Source organism: Lissotriton vulgaris, chromosome 7, assembly GCF_964263255.1.
Source record: "Lissotriton vulgaris chromosome 7, aLisVul1.2, whole genome shotgun sequence".
In the NCBI taxonomy this organism is placed as follows: Eukaryota; Metazoa; Chordata; class Amphibia; order Caudata; family Salamandridae; genus Lissotriton; species Lissotriton vulgaris.
Window position 1 is genome coordinate 1,139,990,381 of NC_141695.1, and position 18,936 is coordinate 1,140,009,316.

General features: G+C 46.5%; 1 protein-coding gene across 1 annotated transcript in view; it reads right to left on the reverse strand.

The window, feature by feature from the left end:
• The window catches only part of CREBRF (CREB3 regulatory factor), a 422,767-nt gene that overhangs the window by 196,387 nt on the left and 207,444 nt on the right, over positions 1–18,936 (reverse strand). Inside the window, exon 6 of the mRNA XM_086931577.1 lies at positions 10,600–10,789. Coding sequence (XP_086787703.1) covers positions 10,600–10,789 — 190 coding nt within the window. The remainder of the gene's footprint in view (positions 1–10,599; positions 10,790–18,936) is intronic.

Here is an 18,936-nt window from a genome sequence, read left to right on the forward strand (position 1 = left end):
TTCGCTATCATGGGGCTGTATGAGGAAATACAGTTTTCATGTATTGTGGAAAAAAAATGAAAGTAATATTTTTGTGCAAAAAACAATAAGAATTTATTTCAAACGTAAATCCGACTCATGTCATTATTTGATTTGGCATGCATATGTGCAGTGTTGTGTGAGGGGTATGGGTGCACTAGAAATAGTTCATTGAGATGTTGCGGCGCCTGTGTCCTTCTGCAGGATTCTCCCCGCGTGCATGATGCACATGTGCAGGTGGGCGGTTGTCCCCCTCCGACTCACTGCCAGAGATCTCCACAGGTATCCTCCGCTTGGTAGCAATATTGTGGAGTATGGTACACATGGCCACGTTGCGCAGCAGACCTCAGACTGGTATTTGAGGGCCCCACCAGACTTATGTAGGATGCGGAATCGGCTCTTTAACAGCCCAAATGTCCGTTCGATGCAATTTCTAGTGCAAATGTGTGCAGCATTGTAACACCGTTCCTGTGGTGTGGCAGGGTTGAGGTATGGGGTGAGGAGGTACTCACGGAGGCCGTAGGCCCTGTCACCTGAATGAAAGGAACAGAGGGTCAGTTATGCACAGCTACATGGTCTCGACGTACTGTATGTGGGCATGTGTACTTACCTAGGAGGTGTCCTTCGCCATAGTCACCCCTGGCCAAGCAGGTGTGTATGCCACTGTGCAGGACGATGAAGGAATCATGCGTGCTCCCCGGGTATTGGGCCACTACGTCAGTGATGATTGTCTTTGCATTGCAGACCATCTGGATGTTTAGTGAGTGGTAGGACTTGCGGTTCCGGTACATGTAGTCTGTCTCAGCGGGTGGGCAGATGTGGGTACAGTCAATGCATCCAATTACATGGGGAAATTGCGCAATGTTGTAGAAGGCAAGCTTTGTTTGATTTAAGTCCTGTTGGGTGGTTGGGAAGGTTATGTAGTGGTGCATCCGGGTCAGCAGGGCTTCCAGGAAACACCGTAGGCAGTGTGACAGTGTGCTCTGGGAGATCACCCCTGCATATGCAACTATCCCCTGGAAGCTTCCGGAGGCCAGGAAGTGCAGGCAGCACAGGACCTGGATATGGGTGGGCACGGCATTGGTCCTCCTTGTTGGGTGCTGCATCAGAGGGTCAAGGTCTCTGATGAGCTTGTGAATCATTGCCCCATTTAGGCTGTATTTGGAGTATATCTCCTCTTCAGTCTGGCCCAGGAGTGTTATCCGCAGCCGGAAGATGCGCTCCTGAATCCTGCGTTGGTTCCGGGCTGCTCGCTGGAGCCTCATCCGCCTTGCCACGATGTATAGACCTGGCATTGTGAATGTACTCATGCTACTACTGTGTCATCTTAAGTGTGTTTGTTTTGCTCCGCCAAATTGTTCCTGTTTGAATTTCATTTTTTTTCCAATTGAACTTCATGGTTACCACCTGGTTTGACGTCTCCTTAAATTGAGACTCTCATTTAGTGATTTTGTTTTTTTTTCGCCATTTGCGATGTTTGAGGAATTGTATTTGCGAATTCGCAAATTAATTTGCAGAATTAGTTGAAAAACGCTATTACAGATTCGCTAAGGGGGTCCACATTGATTCTGCGAATTTATGTTTGCGAATTCGCAAATTGGTGGGTTTTTGCTTCATGAATTGCGGAAGCTGAAATTGCGATCGCAATTGCTGTTTCGCGGCTATTGCGATCGCAATTTCAGTTGATGAATCGATGCCTTACTCTTCTAAGAGCTGATAGCAATAGGGAAAGCTGTTTTCCATGTGAGGAATTGCAGTTCACATTTATTTAGAGGTTCAAAAGGGGGTCCCATGAGCCTTGTAAGAACCATGTTAAGGTTCCACACTGGAGAAGGTGGTAACCTAGGTGAAATGATTCTTTTTAATCCTTCCATGAATGCTTTAATTGCAGGTACTCTACAGAGAGACAGATGTTGTCTGTTCTGTAAGTATGTCGCAATTGCTGCCAGGTGCAGGTGTATGGATGAATATGCCAAGTTACCTTTGTAAATGTAGAAGGTAGCAAATGATATTTTGGATAGAAGCATCTAGGGGATCAATTTGATTATTATTGCAGTAAATGGCAAATCTTTTCCATTTAGCAGCATAACAAGCTCTGGTAGTAGGTCTCCTGGCCTCTTTAATGACGTTCATACAGTCTGGTGGTAGGTTAAGATAACCAAACTCTAAGACTTCAGGAGCCAGATCGCTGAATTCAGTTGTTTTGGGTCTGGGAGTCTGATTTCTCCATGGTTCTGTGTTAACAGGGAGGGTGTGAGCTGTAACTTTTTATTTGGAACCAGTGAGAGATCCAGCAGTGTGGTGAACCACGGTTGGCGTGCCCATTTGGGAGCTACCAGGATTAGTTTGAGAGACTGTTGTCAGAGCTTGAGCACTACTAATGGAATCAGTGGGAGAGGCGGAAAAGCGTAAGCAAATCTGCCTGACCAGTTCATCCATATCGCATTGCCCTTGGACAATGGGTGTGGAAACCTGGCGGCGAAGGTTGGGCATTTTGCATTTTCGTGGGTGGCAAACAGACCTATGTGTGGATGACCCCACCTCTGGAAGAATGGCTGAAGAACTTGTGGATGTAGTTTCCATTCGTGAATCTGTTGTGACTGCCGACTTAACAGATCTGCTATCTGATTGTGAACTCCTGGAAGGTGTTCTGCCAACAGATGTATATTTTGAGGAATGGCCCATCTCCAAATGTTCTGTGCAAGCTGGGACAGTTGCAGAGAGTGCGTCCCCCCTGTTTTTAGGTCGAGCAGACCTAAAAAGCATGCGAAGCATGCTTTGTCTGCTCGACATCTTTTGTTGGCGTGTTCGGGGGAATGTGAGACAGCGATCGCCCACGCGCCTCGCTGTCTCAGATTCCTCCTCGAGGGCGCGCACGTCGCCATGCACATCCCCTGCCTGCCATTCACTCTCAATCACACACAGCCACAGTCACGCATGCGCTCACACATACACCCACGCAGGCACAATGCATACACACACACACACGAGCGCCCATGCACACACGCACATACATGCATGCAGAGACACCCCCCGCACACATACACACACGAGAGCACTGAGGCCCCCCCAGCCCTTTGGAACTTACCGGGCCAATCTCGGGGGACTCCACTCGCAGCACGCTCCTTTCCCGGGGCTCCCACTTGGTCAAGGGAGCCCCGCAACACTTCCGCAACCTCCTGCTGGCGGCCCCGGGGCTCTCTACCGCTCACAGGAGCCCTGGGCCGCAAGACGGATTTACGCCTCCTGCCTCCTCTTCCGGTCCGAACGCGGCCACGCTCCCGTCACAAGGTGACCTTGCCTGACTTCCGGTGCGGCCGCGGCGGGATTCACTGCTGGTTTTTAAAGCACTGAAGAATTAACTAATGTCCGCAGCGCAGTATTGTACAATGAAAGCAGCACATATCTTCAGTGACGCCTTGTTGTCAACTTGTTTTAATATGTGATCGATAAAGTGAGCTCAAACAGCTTGGGTGTAGTTTCCTCTTGTCCATCTACTTGTGGGCGGAGTGTGAAAGAATAATGTTTATTTCCTGGCAGGCTGTAGGCGCATCTATCGCTGCTCCGTCCCTCAGAGTCCCCTGGGTTCCTAATGTAGTAATCTTCCTACCGGGCCTTCTGAGACAGACACCTGTGCTCTGTACCCCGACTCGAAGGCCGGTTATAACTCTCAACCAGTTGCCTGCTCCCGACTGGCCTCAGTTCGCCACTGAGGCTATGCAGTAAATGCCTGCTGCTTACTCGGAAATTTGTGAACGCCATGTTAGATGCGTCAACCATCTAGATGGCTCAGTGAGCTATCTGCTGTAACCTACACGTCACAGATTCGTATCCGGAAAGGCCATCTCAGCCGTATATCCTTCCGATGCCAGTAAACGGAGTACCTTAAACATGGGTGATACTAGGCAGATCTGGTGTTCACAGTGCTGAGAAACAAAAAAGATACGAGGTGCTAAATAAAAGCAGGTTATTCTTTTTATCCTCACCGACAATGCTTTTCTAAACCCTCTGCCTTTACCACCTAAACCTATAAAACATTCTAAAAGTTGCAGGCGCATGGTGGGAGTTCTCTGCATGGGAGAGGAGTTGACATTCAGTAGCTCGCACGTAAATTATTTAAGCAGGACATCACTTCCGGGCTTGAAGGTAGAAAGAGGTCCATAAGCCCGGTTGTCACTGGAATAAATAAATATTAATTGAGATGAAAACTGCCCATAGTTGAGCATAAAACCGGGCATCTCTGTGGCACGCAAAATTAAATATTAAAAGCTACCAGGGGCTTGGATTGCAGTATGAGCATTGTTTTAATTACTTCTGAATAATGGCCTTTTGAAAATTACCCATTAAAGGAGCAGGTGTGTGAAATATGTAGAATAAGTCTCGCTTTAATGCCACATGGCCCCCTTTAATGAGCACACTGCACTGGTATTTATAGATCACCAAATGACTGCATGCACCTTTTCGTGAGAGCACATTACTAATCACAATAACCAATGGACTAACCATGGACCTTGGGTTCCGGAGTAGCGCTCTACTTGCCGTAAAGTGCTTCAACGTATTGTATGGGCTAGTTAGCGCTTTATAAATCCAGTAACATTTACATGAAAAGTCTCGCTTTTACGTGAGTTTTACCTATTGGCATTGTAAATGACAATGACTTTTATTTATGTTTTCGTTTTAAAATGTAAATAAAAGGCATGGTTATTTACAATGCCAATAGCTTAAAATCGTGTAAATGCGAGACCTATTTGCAATGCAATAGGTCTCGCATTTGCGAGAGTTTAAGCTATTGGCTTTCTAAATAACAATACTTTTTATTTATTGGTTGTAAAAATAAAGACATAAATAAAAGACATTGTCATTTATAATGCCAATAGCTGAAACTCTTGCAAATGCGAGACCTATTGCATTGCAAATGCTTGTTGTATATAGTACATGGCTGTCATATTGTCCGTCCGGATTAAAACAGCTTTGTTTTGTACTTGTAGTTAAAAAGTCTTGAGTGCCAAGAATATGGCTAGCAGCTCTAGATGTTGATATGGAACAGTTTTTGTTGATTGTTCCGTTGACCTTGAGTTGTATGATGTAAGAGATGGGCTCCCCATCCTGTGAGAGATGAGTCTGTTGTGAGCACTAACTGTGGTTCGAGGAACGGCCATCCCTTTGTCAAGTTTTTGGTGTTCCACCATTGCAGAGAGCGATGCGTGCGGCGGTCCACCAACTCCAGGTCTGTTAGTTGACCTTGAGCCTGGTTCCACTGTTGTTCTAGGCACTCTTGTAACGGGTGCATTTGCAATCTTGCATGTGGTACTATGAAGATGCAAGATGCCATCATGCCTATTAGTCTCAAACACTTTGGCTTGCAGAGATTGTTGTTGTTGGAAGACTGTGACTAAGGCTTGAATGCTCTGCATCCTTGCTAGATTGGGATACGCTAGAGCTGTAGATGTGTCTATTGTAGCCCCTAGATACTGGTGTACATGAGAAGGCTGCAGGTGCGACTTGGTGTAGTAGATCGTGAACCCCAAGTTGTGCAACGTTTGCATTGTTTGATGTGTGTGTTTGTACACATTGGTTGAATGACTTGGCTTTTATGAGCCAATCGTCTAGATAAGGGAAGGAATGTATCTGCTGCCTTCGGAGATGTGCTAATACTAGTGCTAAGCACTTTGTGAACACGCGTGGTGCTGTTACCCCAAATGGAAGGACTTTGAACTGATAGTGTTGTCCTTGTATTACAAACCTTAGGTACTTTCTGTGAGCAAGGTGTATAAGAATGTGAAAGTAGGCGTCCTTTAGGTCTAGGGTTGAAAGGAAATCGCCTTGTTGCAGTAGTGGGATCACTTGTTGCAGAGTGATCATATGAAAATGATCTGATTGTATGTACTGATTGAGGGGCCTGAGGTCGAGAATTGGTCTTAGTGTCCCATCCTTTTTGGGAATTAGAAAATACAGCGAGTAAACCCCTGTTCCCTGTTCTTCTAAAGAAACCAATTGAATGGCATCCTTTTGTAAAAGTGACAGAACTTCTTGTTGGAGCAGAGTCAGGTGGTCTGTAGACATTGGACGCTGCCTAGGAGATGTGTGGAGGGATTGCTGTAAGTTCTAGGCAGTAGCCATGTTGGATAATCTGTCTCACCCACTTGTCTGTTGTAATGGAGTTCCAGAAAGGCAGGAACTGTGTTAATCTGCCCCCTACAGGAGTGGAATGCTGTTGGGGGAGCAGAGGGAAGTCACTGTTTTGTGGTGGAAGAGGATCGATTGCTGTTGTTACCGTGGACCTCTTCCTTTGTTATTATTGCCTCTGTATCCTCCTCTAAAACATCCCTTGTTAGAGGATGTTTGTATGTGAGATTTGAAAGATGTTGTAGTGTTTGCTCCAGTTTGTTTGGAGCCTCCTCTGTAGAAGGAGCGACAAAAGGAACCTCTAACTAGTGTGGACTGTAAAGCCCCCTTAGACTTGGCGGTGTCCGTATCTTTCTTCATCTTTTCTAGTGCAGTGTCCACTTCTGGGCCAAATAACTGGTTCTGATTAAATGGTTGGTTTAAAACGGTAGTTTGCACTTCCTGTTTAAACCCGGAAATGCGTAGACACGCATGTCTCCTAAGTATGACACTGGTATTCACAGCTCTAGATGCAGTGTCTGCCGCATTTAGTGCACATTTTATTGAGGCATTTGAAATTAACTTGCCTTCCTGTAGCAGGTCAGTTGCCTGAGCTTTATATTGATCTGGTAGGTGTTCAAGTAGTTTTTCTAATTGATCATAATGGGCCCCATTGTAACGAGAGAGGAGGGCTTGTGTATTGGCTATACGCCATATGTTAGTGGCTTGTGCAGCTATTCTTTTACCCGACGCATCGATTACTTTGGATTCTTTGTCAGGTGGGGGTGCTTTGCCAGAAGTTTGAGAATTTGCCCTTTTCCTAGCATTGGACACAACTAAAGAATCTAATGGTAGGTGTCCTTTAATATAGACTGGGTCTGTGGGTGCAGGCCTATATTTTTTCTCAATTCTGGGGTTCAAAACTCTAGTGCGTACAGGGTCTTTAAATACCTCTGGAGCATGTTTAATGACTCCTTTAATCATGGGAAGAATTTGAACAGACCGTTGAGACTGTTCAAAAGGTATCTAAGAGAAAATCCTCCTCAGTTTCATCAGAATGCATTGTGACTTTATGGTAAGCAGCAGCTCTGTTTAACAAATTACCAAAACCAATGTTATCCTCTGGAGGGAAAGGTTTTGAAGGCTATAACTGCGGGTCTGGAATATCAGGCACATTTTGTGGGTTTGGCAAGTCCCATATAACGTCATCCACGGGGTATGAGAAAGGCTCATCTATATTATCCCCTCCACCCAGACTATATTCATCCTCATCATGTTGAGGTGAATGTGATGATAAAAGTGGAGAATGTGCAGGAGAGATTTGAGGTGATATGTGAAGAGGAACAGGAGAAGAAGGAGGAGGAGGTATAGGAAAGGAAAAGTGCATAGGGGATGTAGCACAGTCCTTTTCCTTGGCAGGAACCACAGGTGTGGGTGGTGCATCTGCTGGTCCTTTCTTGTGAAGTGTAGCTTCTACATGACCTGTTCTTGGGTTGATGTAGATCTTTTTTTGTCGAGGATCTGGCAAGAAAAGTTCCTTCTCATGTACAACCTTCTTGGGCGTCGATTTTTTCGGTTCCATTAGAGGTTGTTTTGTATGTTTAGCCTTCGGAGGTGCTAAAACGTCCTTTGGCATCGTTTTTGGTGCCGAAGGTGTTGTTTTAGGCTTGGTAGGCAGGTCCGAGGGCACGGGCACATCGGAATCAGGCCTTGTGGGCTTCGGCACTGAAGAAGGTGTTTTCGGTGTGGGAGCCGGTGTCTTCAGCTTTGAGGAGTCGGACGATGGCTTCACACTTTTATGTTTAGGAGTGGACAGCTTCGGAGGCAATTTAGGCTTCGGTGCAGAGAGGTCTTTCTGAGTTGGTGCCGAGCCATCCTTTGGTTTCGGTGCCGAGCTAGCTTTGGGTTTGGTGCCGATGGAAGAGGTGGACTCGGCACGTGCGACTTGCTTGTTGCCGAGGCCCTAGAAGGCTTAGTTGTTTTCTTCAGAGCTGGGCTCTAAGGCGGGGCTTTCGAAGCGGGCGTTCGGTCTCGACTGGGCCCAGCAGGTGGAGTGCTGACCTTTGCCTTCGGTTTGGGAACTGTATGTGGTGCAGGGGCAGTAGTACTCACGCGCTGACCCGATGGAATGGAGTCATCTGCCTCTGATATGATCTGGAGATCATGTGAATCTTCTTCAGGAACGAGCGGAACCTCTTCGTCTAAGATATCCTCCGGTTTCGGAGCGGATCTCCTCATTTCGTGTTGACGGGCCCTCCGATCCCGGATGGTTTTCTTTGATCGGAAGGATGCACAGGCTGTGCAGGTTGATTCGTTGTGTTCTGGCGATAGACAGAGGTTGCAGACCTCGTGGTGATTGCTATGTGGAAACTTTGCTCGACATACCGGGCATCTTTTGAACGGAGTTCTTTCCATGAGGTGTAGGCCGCACGGCGTCGGTAGACCCAACGGCACGCGTGGATGACCGGAATCGAACTGATGGCGTCGAGAAATATTGTAGTCGATGGCGAAGGTAGTTTTTAGAAGTTTGAGGAAATTTTTGCGCTTCGAGGTGCTTGAAAAGTGTTTTTCTAGCCGGAGCGGAGAAACTTTCATCTGAACCCAGTGGCGGAAAAAAACAATCTAAGGATGGAGCCGATGCCCATGCGCAGTATTGTCCAAGGGAGGAGTCACCTATCTCGTGACTACAAAGACTTCTTCCAAGACAACAACAACCTGCAATCATCCGAGCCCAACACCAGGTGGCGATCTAATGCTAAGTGTACAATCTGCAGCTCATATGCCTCGAACACTACATTACAATGCTTGCATGTGTTCATAGAACCGATGTACAAAGCTATGAAATTAACAGCTGTAGAAGCAACTTCTTTTGCCACGACTACAAGGAAGAGTCCCCACAAAGGAGATGGCTAAAGAGCACCAACATAAAAGTATGTAGAGCAATCTCAATTGTTAGTGCAGCGGGAAAGAGTCGCTCACTCCATATGAAGGCCATGGTAGTTATGCAGTAGTCACAGGATGCCCACTGACAACATGTCATCACCTTGTGCTTCTGTGATGTCCAGACACCAAATATGAAATCAGTGGTCATTATCAGACCAAATGCACAACTTTTGTTTTGGGACCGAGGACATTTTACAGCAACCTGAAGTGTGTCATCATTTTCCCAAGAGCCCATAAAGGTCAAGGGTCGAGGGTTGCACCAGTCCACCCAAGCAATTTACTGCACAGCTGTTCAGTATACCTTTTTGAACAACTGTGGATACAACATGGCTTGTGGAGAGTACTGCAATGTGAATTATGCTAACCAATCAGGCTTCATAAAAATGTCCACATTTGGACAAAATCGGATTAGCTAATCTCAAAAGTGCAGACGTACATAAAATAAACTCTGAGTGTAGCCTTATGAATTTTAATCACCAACAACCACAAAAATACTGAACAGAATTATAACAGTCCACCAACTAAGACCTATTCTGCCAAATGTTTTGTCTTCAAATCAAATCTGGTGTAAATCTGTCACAGTTTGAGCTGTAGTGGAAAGAAAGAATAAAAATTAGAATTTCATATATACACTCTAAAAGTGTTTTGATTCCCGAAATAATGTTTGATCCTCAGGAATGATCTTCATCACATTTGTAACTAAGAGACAAATGTAAAGGAACCAACCATCTGACAAATGTGCTGAAGATGGGTGAACTGTGATGGCCAAATAATCGTATTGTACATCAGTCAGGTATGCTAGCATCAGATTCCAGCTTTTTAGCAAATTATTTCCATTCTCCATGATCTGCACTTCTTTCACGTCATCTTCAGATTGAAAATGGTGGGTGACCTAATAGGATATTTGCTTTTGTCAGCCGATAACAATAGGCAACTAGTTCCAATTTCTGAAGTTTGGGCAGGACAATGGAGATCTACTGATTCCATGGCATTATTAAGTACCACTCAACACAGATGCTGATCTGAAAATGTAGTTGGAAAAATGACCAACCTAAAAATACTTTCCAGTTAAATCAAGACAATCTTTCTTTTATAGTCTAAACTTTTTTGCCCTCTGGGATAAGCCTTACTTTTCATATTGATGTGAAAAGTAAAAAAAAACAACAACCAAAACGGATAAAATAAAAAGGAACAGTTTCTTAATTATTTTGTCAGGTTCTAAGGGCCCGATTATGATCTTGGCGGATGAAATCGTCTGTCACAAACGTAATGGATATCGCGTCCACCGTATTTTAAGTTCCACAATATATAATGGAGTTGTAATAGGGGCGACAGGATATCTGTTACATTTGTGGCAGAGTATCACATTCCCCAAAATCTTAATCAGGCCCTTAGTCTCAGATGGGGAGCCTTTCAAGTTATTCTCTGCATTTCTTTTGTATCATTTGTTGGCATTCTGGAAATGAGGTCCTCCAGAACAGTCTTGAATATATTCTGGTAAAACTTTAACCACATTAATTATGGTGCATTCACCTGGAAGCTAGCTTGTTCTTCTCCTTTCTGGACCTTGGCCTTGCGGTGAGAGGAAGTTCACTGACGGGCGTCAGGTCACTGATCACCTTGTTGAGTTTTCTTAGTTCATTGCCTATTTGGAGCAGCTTTCTAGGATTCGGTGTGAGATCTTCCACGTCTGTCCTTCGAGACTTCTTCACTGCATATTTTCCTATGATTTAAAGATAAGCAACATCAATTTGCATTTTAAAGCACTTCAGAATATGAATTGGGAAATTTGAATTCAAGTGTATTGGTCATGAATACTACTAAACCCTCTTTTAATTTACATGTCAGAAACAGAACTGAAGAAGATTGATATGTTTTGCTCAAGACGACATGGTTTGTAAACAAGAAGTAGTTCAAAACTCCATCATCTGCCTTTCCCAAGACAACACCTTTCCAGTTTTAAATATACTGAAAAGCCCAACTAGACAATAAAATAAAAAGAGGAATATGCAGAGTAACGAAAATGTTACTTACTCAGTATACATCTGTTCGTGGCATTTAGTGCTTTAGATTCACAAGCTGTGCATACTCCTGAATTTAGTGTTGGTCCCGGATGTGTTTTTCTTCTTAGAAGTCATGAGAGTCACGGGGTTAGGTGACTCCTCCTCTTGCTGGTAATGAGCATGGGCATCAACTCCATCGTTAGATCATTTTCTCCGTAAAGCGTGTCAGGATGGAACTAGAGGCGAAGCGAAGTAAAGAGAGGTGTTCAAGCAAAAAAGGACAGCAAGATAAAAAGATGACTGCAACGTCCACCGGTGTCCGGGGAGGAGGGTGGGCGCATGTGAATCTACAGCACTACAAGCACCAAACAGATGTCTACTGGGTAAGTAACATTTTCCATTTGAGGCATGTGTGGCTGTAGATACACATGCTGGCATAGATTGTAACGGTAGCTAACTGGTGGGTGTTGCAGTAGTTTGAAAAAGTGTATGGAGTAGTGCCTGGCCAACCTTGGCCTGTTGGCGGGCTAGCACATCCACACAGTAGTGTTTTGTAAAGGATTGTTGAGTGGAATAGGTTGCTATGTGGCATTTGTCAGCTACTGCAGGAAGGCAATGGAGGCAATTTTTTTTTTAGAGTGAAGTGGGCTTCAGGAGGGCTATATATAGTTTGCTTTGCTTTAGCATAGCATAGCAGGTTCGGATGCACTTGACTATCCATCTGACGTTCTATGCCTCACAGAGACATGGCTGCACAATCAGTCAGAACCTGACCTCGTCTAGGCCCTCCCCCAAGGATACCAAATACTACGCAACGATCGCAAAACAGGAAGGGGGGGGTGGACTGGCAGTAATTCACAAAAACTGCTATGTAATGCGCAGCTCTCCCACCTCTATCCCAGACTGGGAAAGTCTCCCTTTTACTATCGAATTTACACCCACAAGCACTTTCTCTGGAATACTTTTATAATCGCCCACCCGGCGCCCAAGGGCAATTCCCGCTCGCCCTTTCACCCATCATAGCAAATTTTGCTTACAGCCCTTCCAATTTCACTCTTTTAGGAGACTTCAATGCCCATTTTGATGACCCCAATGACACCAACGCCAGAGAAATAATTTCCAGCCTATCCGCCCTCGAGCTTACATAACTAGTGCCCTCACCTACCCATCACAAAGGTAATCTCCTTGACTCTATTTTCAGTAACTGCTCGGACTTACAGATTGGAAATCCTTCCCCCCCCCCCTCCCCTGGACAGACCACTTTCTTATTCCTCTCATGTGGACCATCCCAAATCCATGCTTACCCAAGCCCATAGCAGTTCGCAAATTTCGGAACTGGTCAAAACTCTCCCAATCGGAATGGCTGGAGAGGCTCGAATCCACCAAACCAACCAAAACCTCCAACCCCACCCAGGGGAATGAGAATTATAATAAGTGGATCACCAACTCACTCGACCTGGTACTCCCCCTCAAAACCACAGAACCCAAACGCTGCAATACGACTGCCCCGTGGTATACCGCCGATCTCCGGGAATCGAAACGTAACTGCAAAAAATTGGAGGAAATGGAGCCTAGATTACTCACCCACTAAAAAAGGTGGCCCACAGAACCGCAATCAAATCCTATAAAGCCTGCATTAAACTCGCACAGGCATCCTTTTTTGAGGGGAAAAAAAAAATCACCAAAGCAGCCTCAAAACCCAAGGGAATATACCGCATAGCGAAATCCCTCCTTCAACTACCTGTGGTGCCCAAAGATTTTGCGAATATCCATACCCACTGCGACAACCTAGCAGAGGTTTTTCCTCCGCAAAATCGAAACGATCAACATCTCTTTTTCCCACCCTTTCTCCTTGTCTGGCAATTCCCCAGACCCTGCCCCCCCCCCACCCCCAGTAACACTTGATCATTTCCCTCCTCTAGATCCCGCCAACTTAGAGTCAATCATGCATCAGGTAAAGTCCGGTAAAGACCCCGCTCCCCGCGCACCCTTCTCTCAGGCATCGATCACATCTCACCCACCATTCTTGATCTACTCAACACCTCCCTCTCCACTGGTACTGTCCCACTCCCCTGGAAGCAAGCCATGGTCAAAGCCCTTCTAAAGACATCAAACTTAGATAAGAAAAACCCTTCTAACTAGCGACCCATCTCCTTACTGCCCTGGCTAAGCAAACACCTAGGAAAACATGTCAACATGGTGCTAACAAACTTTCTAGAGTCCAACACACGTCTGGACCCTTCCCAGACGGGATTCCGCCCCCTCCATGGGACTGAAACCGCTCTGGTCGCAGTGACGGAGGAGGCCAGGAGGATCCTGGACAATGAAGGCTCGGCAGCTATCATTCTCCTCGACCTAAGGGCCGCCTTCGACACTGTAAACCATAACATCCTACTGCACCGACTCAGTGGGATGGGAATCTCAGGAATGGCAATCACCTGGTTCAGGTCCTTTCTCTGGGAATGCTCATTCCAGGTATTCAAGAGGGAATGTACCTCCCCCAGCAAACCTTTGAATTGTGGGGTACCGTAGGGCTCCTCTCTAAGCCCTACCCTTTTTAATGTGTACATGAGCCCACTAGCTGAGATCATTCGCCCCTTCGGAGTAAAAATCGTCACTTATGCGGACAATACTCAGCTAGTGGTGGCTCTAGATTTCTTCCCCCCCCCCCCCCCCCCCACTCACCCCATGGCCTGAAAAACTGTCTGGAAGCGGTCACCGAATGGATGACATCCTCCTGCCTCAAATTAAATGGGGACAAAACGGAGCTTGTGCTCCTTGGGAACACCATTAATAAGACCATTGATCCACTCGGGCCCCTCTGTCTGGGACCTCCCCCTGCACCCAAAGATTCATTCAAAAGCCTGGCCATCTGGCTAGACCAGTCACTCGACTTTATCCACGAGGCGGCCAAACTATCCGTCACCTGCTTCGGCCTTCTAAGACTCGCCTGGTTTTCAATTTATCCAAATCACACCACGTCACGCCCCTACTCAAATCCCTACACTGGCTTCCTATACAGCAACGAGCCCAGTTCAAACTGGGCTGTATCATCTTCAATGCCCGGTCTGGCTCAGCCCCCGCCTTCATCACCTCTGAAATTCATTCTTACGCTCCCTCAAGGGTGCTACGCTCATCCACCCAACAACTGCTCGTAGTCCCCCGCTTCAAACGAAAAAAATGGGGAGGCTCCAAATTCTCCACTCTCGCTCCCGCCTTCTGGAACTCCCTCCCGGCTCACCTGAGATCCTGCCCCCAGTACCCACTCTTTCTCAAGGCACTTAAAACCTTCCTGTTCACCCAAGCCTTCCCTTCCTAAAGTTCACCCCGGTGTCCTAGCCCTTCTGTCCCTCAGGGATTTGTAGTACTGTATAGCGCCATGAAACCGCTCGGTGTACGCGCGCTCAAGAAATATTTTAATCTCAAACTCATGCGCAAAATCCTCCCGCTCCTACCTTTTCACGCCAGACGGATAATGGCCCACGGTCTAATTCTGTCCCGCTTGGACTTTGGGAATGCCCTATACCTTGGGGCTCCCCAGGCCACCCTAAACAAGCTACAGATAATCCAGAACTGTGCCGCTAGAACCCTCCTCCAAATCCCTCAGGGAGTCTCTGTCAAATCCAGACTAAAAGACCTTCACTGGCTCCCAGTAAGGGCAAGGATAGAATTCAAGGCAATGTGCATTGCACATCGATCCTACTGGGGAACAGGCCCCATCATCAATCGCCCCCTGATGACCGCCTACCATCCCACCAGACAACTCAGATCAGGGTCCTCCTTCCTTGCCGTAATACCCAGGTTCAAGAGAGCTAGATGCGGAGGCCGCTCATTCTCTCACAATCTCGCTAAGCTCTGGAACGCCCGCCCTGCCTTTCTCACTTAGATCAGAGCCCAAACTACTCGCCTTCCGAAAATTCCTAAAAACCCTGCTCTTCCACAAACCAGAGTAGCTTTCATCGGTTCTGTCATGGGCATGACCTCTGCAGCGCCGGGACGCCTAAGGGTAGCCATCGCGCTTTACAAATGGTCTTTTCATTCATTCATCTGGCAATGCCAGATTTGGAGAGGGCCTATTGGGAGGGGGTTTCGCGAAAGTGATAGATATTTGTTAAATCCTTCTGGAAAGTTTTATCCTCTCTTTATAATATATGAGGGCTTGTTTGACATCCAGAGTGTGAATAGCCCTTTCTGCTACATAGTCTGGTTAAAGGAAACAAAATAGAGTTTTATGGTTTGGTTAGATGGAACCTAGAAACCATTTAAGGAAGAAATGTAGGGTTTGTGATGAGGACAACTCTGTCCTTCTGTACTTGAAAGAAAGGTTCTTCTAGAGTTAGTGCCTGAAGCTCACCGACAAGCCGAAGTGAAGTAATAGCAACCAGACAAGCCACCTTCCAGGAGAGGAATCAAAGCGGGCAAGAGTAGAGAGGTTCAAAGAGGGGCTCATGAGTGTAGTGAGGATGATATTGAGGTCCCATAGTGGAGCATTTTCTACAGTTGCGAACAGGTCTATCTGAGGAAAACCCCATTGCTGGAAGTACTTGTGGAGGACATGCAGTGGAGTTCTCACTCGTGGAATTGTTGCCACATCCTGCCAAGGAGGTAGGAAAAGTTGTTGTCCACCCCCGGAAGGTACTCTACTAGTAGGTGGATTTTGAGATAGACAGCCCATCATCAGATGTGCTGGGAGAGGTGAGAGAGCTGTGGTGACAGAGTCCCCTCCTGTTTTTTGAAGATAAAACATGGCTGTGTTGTTGTCTGTCTGGATAAGGACGACTTTCTCCCCCAGATGGTGAAGGTAAGCCTTCAATTCAAGGTGAACAGCTATTAGTTCTAAGTCATTGATTTGTAGGCCCTGGTATTTGGGTTCCTAGTGGTCTTGGACAGTTCCATTGTGCAAATGTGCCCCCAAGCCCAAAAGGGAGGCGTCAGTTGTTAGTGTCCTGCAGATCTGGGTCGCAAAAAGGTTTCCCCTGAAACAAGTTTTTGGTGTTCCACCACCGCAGGGACTAATAATGCACAGCGGCTGATCAACTTTATATTGTCCCACTGACTCTCCACTTGGGCCAGTGCTGCTCTAGGCATTCCTGCAACTGATGCATTTGTAGTCTTGCATGAGGCACGGTTGCAATGCAGGAAGCCATCATGCCTAGGATAGGGGATTGAGGGTCTGAAAAGACTATATGTGCAGGGTTATGGTTGGCAAACCCACGTTTTAAGTTGAGGATTGCTTGTAAGTTGGGCTAGATTTGACCGTGTTTGGAAGTGAGATTTTGTGATACTGATGGTCAACCCCAACTCAAGTAGAAGATTTATAGTGGTCTGAATGTGTTTACGGCATAGTTGACAGGTGGCACTTTTCATGAGCCAGTCGTCCGGATAAGAGAAGTCATGAATGTCCTCCTGACGCAGGTGTAGGGCTACCAGTGGGGGAATACTCAGGGATCTGCAGTGTCCCCGAATGGGAGTACCTTGAACTTCTAGTGTTTGCCGCTGACTACAAACCTGGGGTAGCTCTGATGCGCTGGGTATATTGGTATGTGGAATTACCAGTCTTTCAGGGCAAAAGTGGTCAAAGTCGCCAAGCTTTAGAAGAGGTATGACATCCTGAAGGGTGACCATATGAAAATGTTCTGAGAGGATATATTTGGTGAGGGGACTTAGCTCTAGAATGGGCTGAGAGACCATCCTTTTTGGGAATTCTGAAGTACAGGGAGTGAGCCTTGGTGTTGAGGTGGTACCGGCTTGATGGCTCCTTTGTGAAGGAGCGATTGCATCTCTTCTTACAGAAGTTTTATGTGCTTTGGTCTGTGTATGCAGGGTGGTATGGTTGGTGGTGTGAAAGTTAGCTCCGGACAGGAACCATGCTGTATGAGGTCAAGCACCCACTAGTCGGAGGTGATATTATGCCAAGTTGGGAAAAGCCCTTGCAAACAGTCCTGACAAGTATTATGTGATTGGGGGCAGGAGGGGGAAAGCCAGGGTTTGGTGTAGCAGGGGTTACTTTTAAGGAGCAACCCTTACCTCTACTCTGGATCTATTACCCCAATAGGTGTCTCAGTAGAAACCTCTGCCTGAGGGTGAGAGGACCTGTGGATGATTGTACTCCGTAGAGGCTTCAGGGGAGTTTTGTTTTGAGTATCTATAGAAGGCAAAATGAACATCTAAAAGTGGGAGTCTGAAGTACACCCATTGCTGAAGCGGTTTCAGTATCCTTTTTCAACTTTTCAAGGATAGGTTTCTCCTAGGGCACGAAAAGAAGTTGACCATCAAAAGGAAAGGCTGGAAAATTCTTCTGTACCTCTGGTTTGAACCCTGATATACGAAGACCTGGACGGTAGCCGAGAAGGAGGCTTTAGCCGATGACTAAGCAGCAGTGTTGGCAGCGTCAAGGACATAATGTATGGTAGTTTGGGAAATAATTTCCATTCAGAAACCAACTCCTGTCCTCTTTTCTTGTGTTCTTTGGGGAGGAACTGAAGCAGTTTCTCTATTTCATCCCAAGTGGCTCTGTTGTATCTGCCCAAGAGACCTACAAAACTGGCAAAACGCCAGTAGTTAGCAGACTGCACCGCAACTCTTTTCCCCGCAACATCTAATCTTTTACTTTCTCTATCCAGCACAGGGGAATCTCCAGTTATTTGGAAGGTGGCCCTCTTCCGCACCGCGTGACCCACAAGAGAGTCTGGAAAAAACGGACCTTGAATATAAGGTGAATCTGAGGGGAATGCCTTATACTTTTTATCAACTGGCGGAGTACTTACCCAAGCAACATACCTTTCAGCATAGGGAGGTATTTTGTAGTGTGTTGTGTGGAGGAGAGGGTCTCAAATACAAAATCCTATTTTATTGGATCAAAATGGAGGGAAGCTTTATGGTAGGCCATTGCTCTGGTGAGGAGTTCCTCATATGTGGAGGAATCATCGGGGGTTGAACTGGGTAAAGATCAGCGTCGGTGTCGGCTGGGGGCTCAGAGTCATAAGTGTCCCAAGGGGATGGTTGTGGGGAAATTGTAGTAGTGCCCCTGCCTATGATCCCCATGTATGGAAGTGGTGACTCTTGTGGAGTGTGGAAAAGGAGTCTCCATGAGAGGAGTGAGGGGACGGCGAGTCCCGTTTGGCCGGTGTAGGGGATGGAGGAGCAGGTATTGGACTCGAGGCCTTGTCCAACCTTTCCCTCTGTTTAGCAGTTGAGGCTAGATCCAGGGTCTCTTGGAATAAAAGTTGCCTTTTTAGTAGCAGCATGGTAGTTCCAGGAAGGCAGGCGAGGATCTGGCCCGTCTGAAATTTTTTTTTTTTTTTTTTTTAAACAGAGTTTTATATAGTGCGAACTTGACCCGAAGGTATCGGGTATCAGACGCTTTATATAGCACCAGTTGCGTTACATGAGGACACATTCATTTTTGTTAGGCACGAGGAGATTAAGTGTAAAGTTCCTTTGGTTTAGGGTCTGATTTGGGTGTTGGGGCATCGAAAATCAGATCCAGCAGCTTCGGAGGAACAGTATTAGGTTTCAGCGTCGAAGGAGACTTTGTTTTTGATGTCAATGATTTTGGCTCAGAATTGGTTTTCGGCTTCGAGCCTGAAGGTTTCGGCTCTGTGCCAGACTTTGGCCGACTCGACCCCTAGGCGGAAGGCTTAGTGACTTTTTTCAGTGGCGAGCCAGAGAGCGGGGCATTAAACATCTTGTCTGTGCCGACCGTGGCACGAAGGAGTGGGTGGGGCCAAAGCCTTTTGTTTCGGCTGGTTTGGAGTTTGGGTCAAGAGTACCGAACACCCTCATAGGATGTTGACCTTGTTGCAAGTCTTCTTCCATCTCGGAGTCCGATTCTGGAATGCAGGCAAGTTCTTCTTTTTCTTCCTCG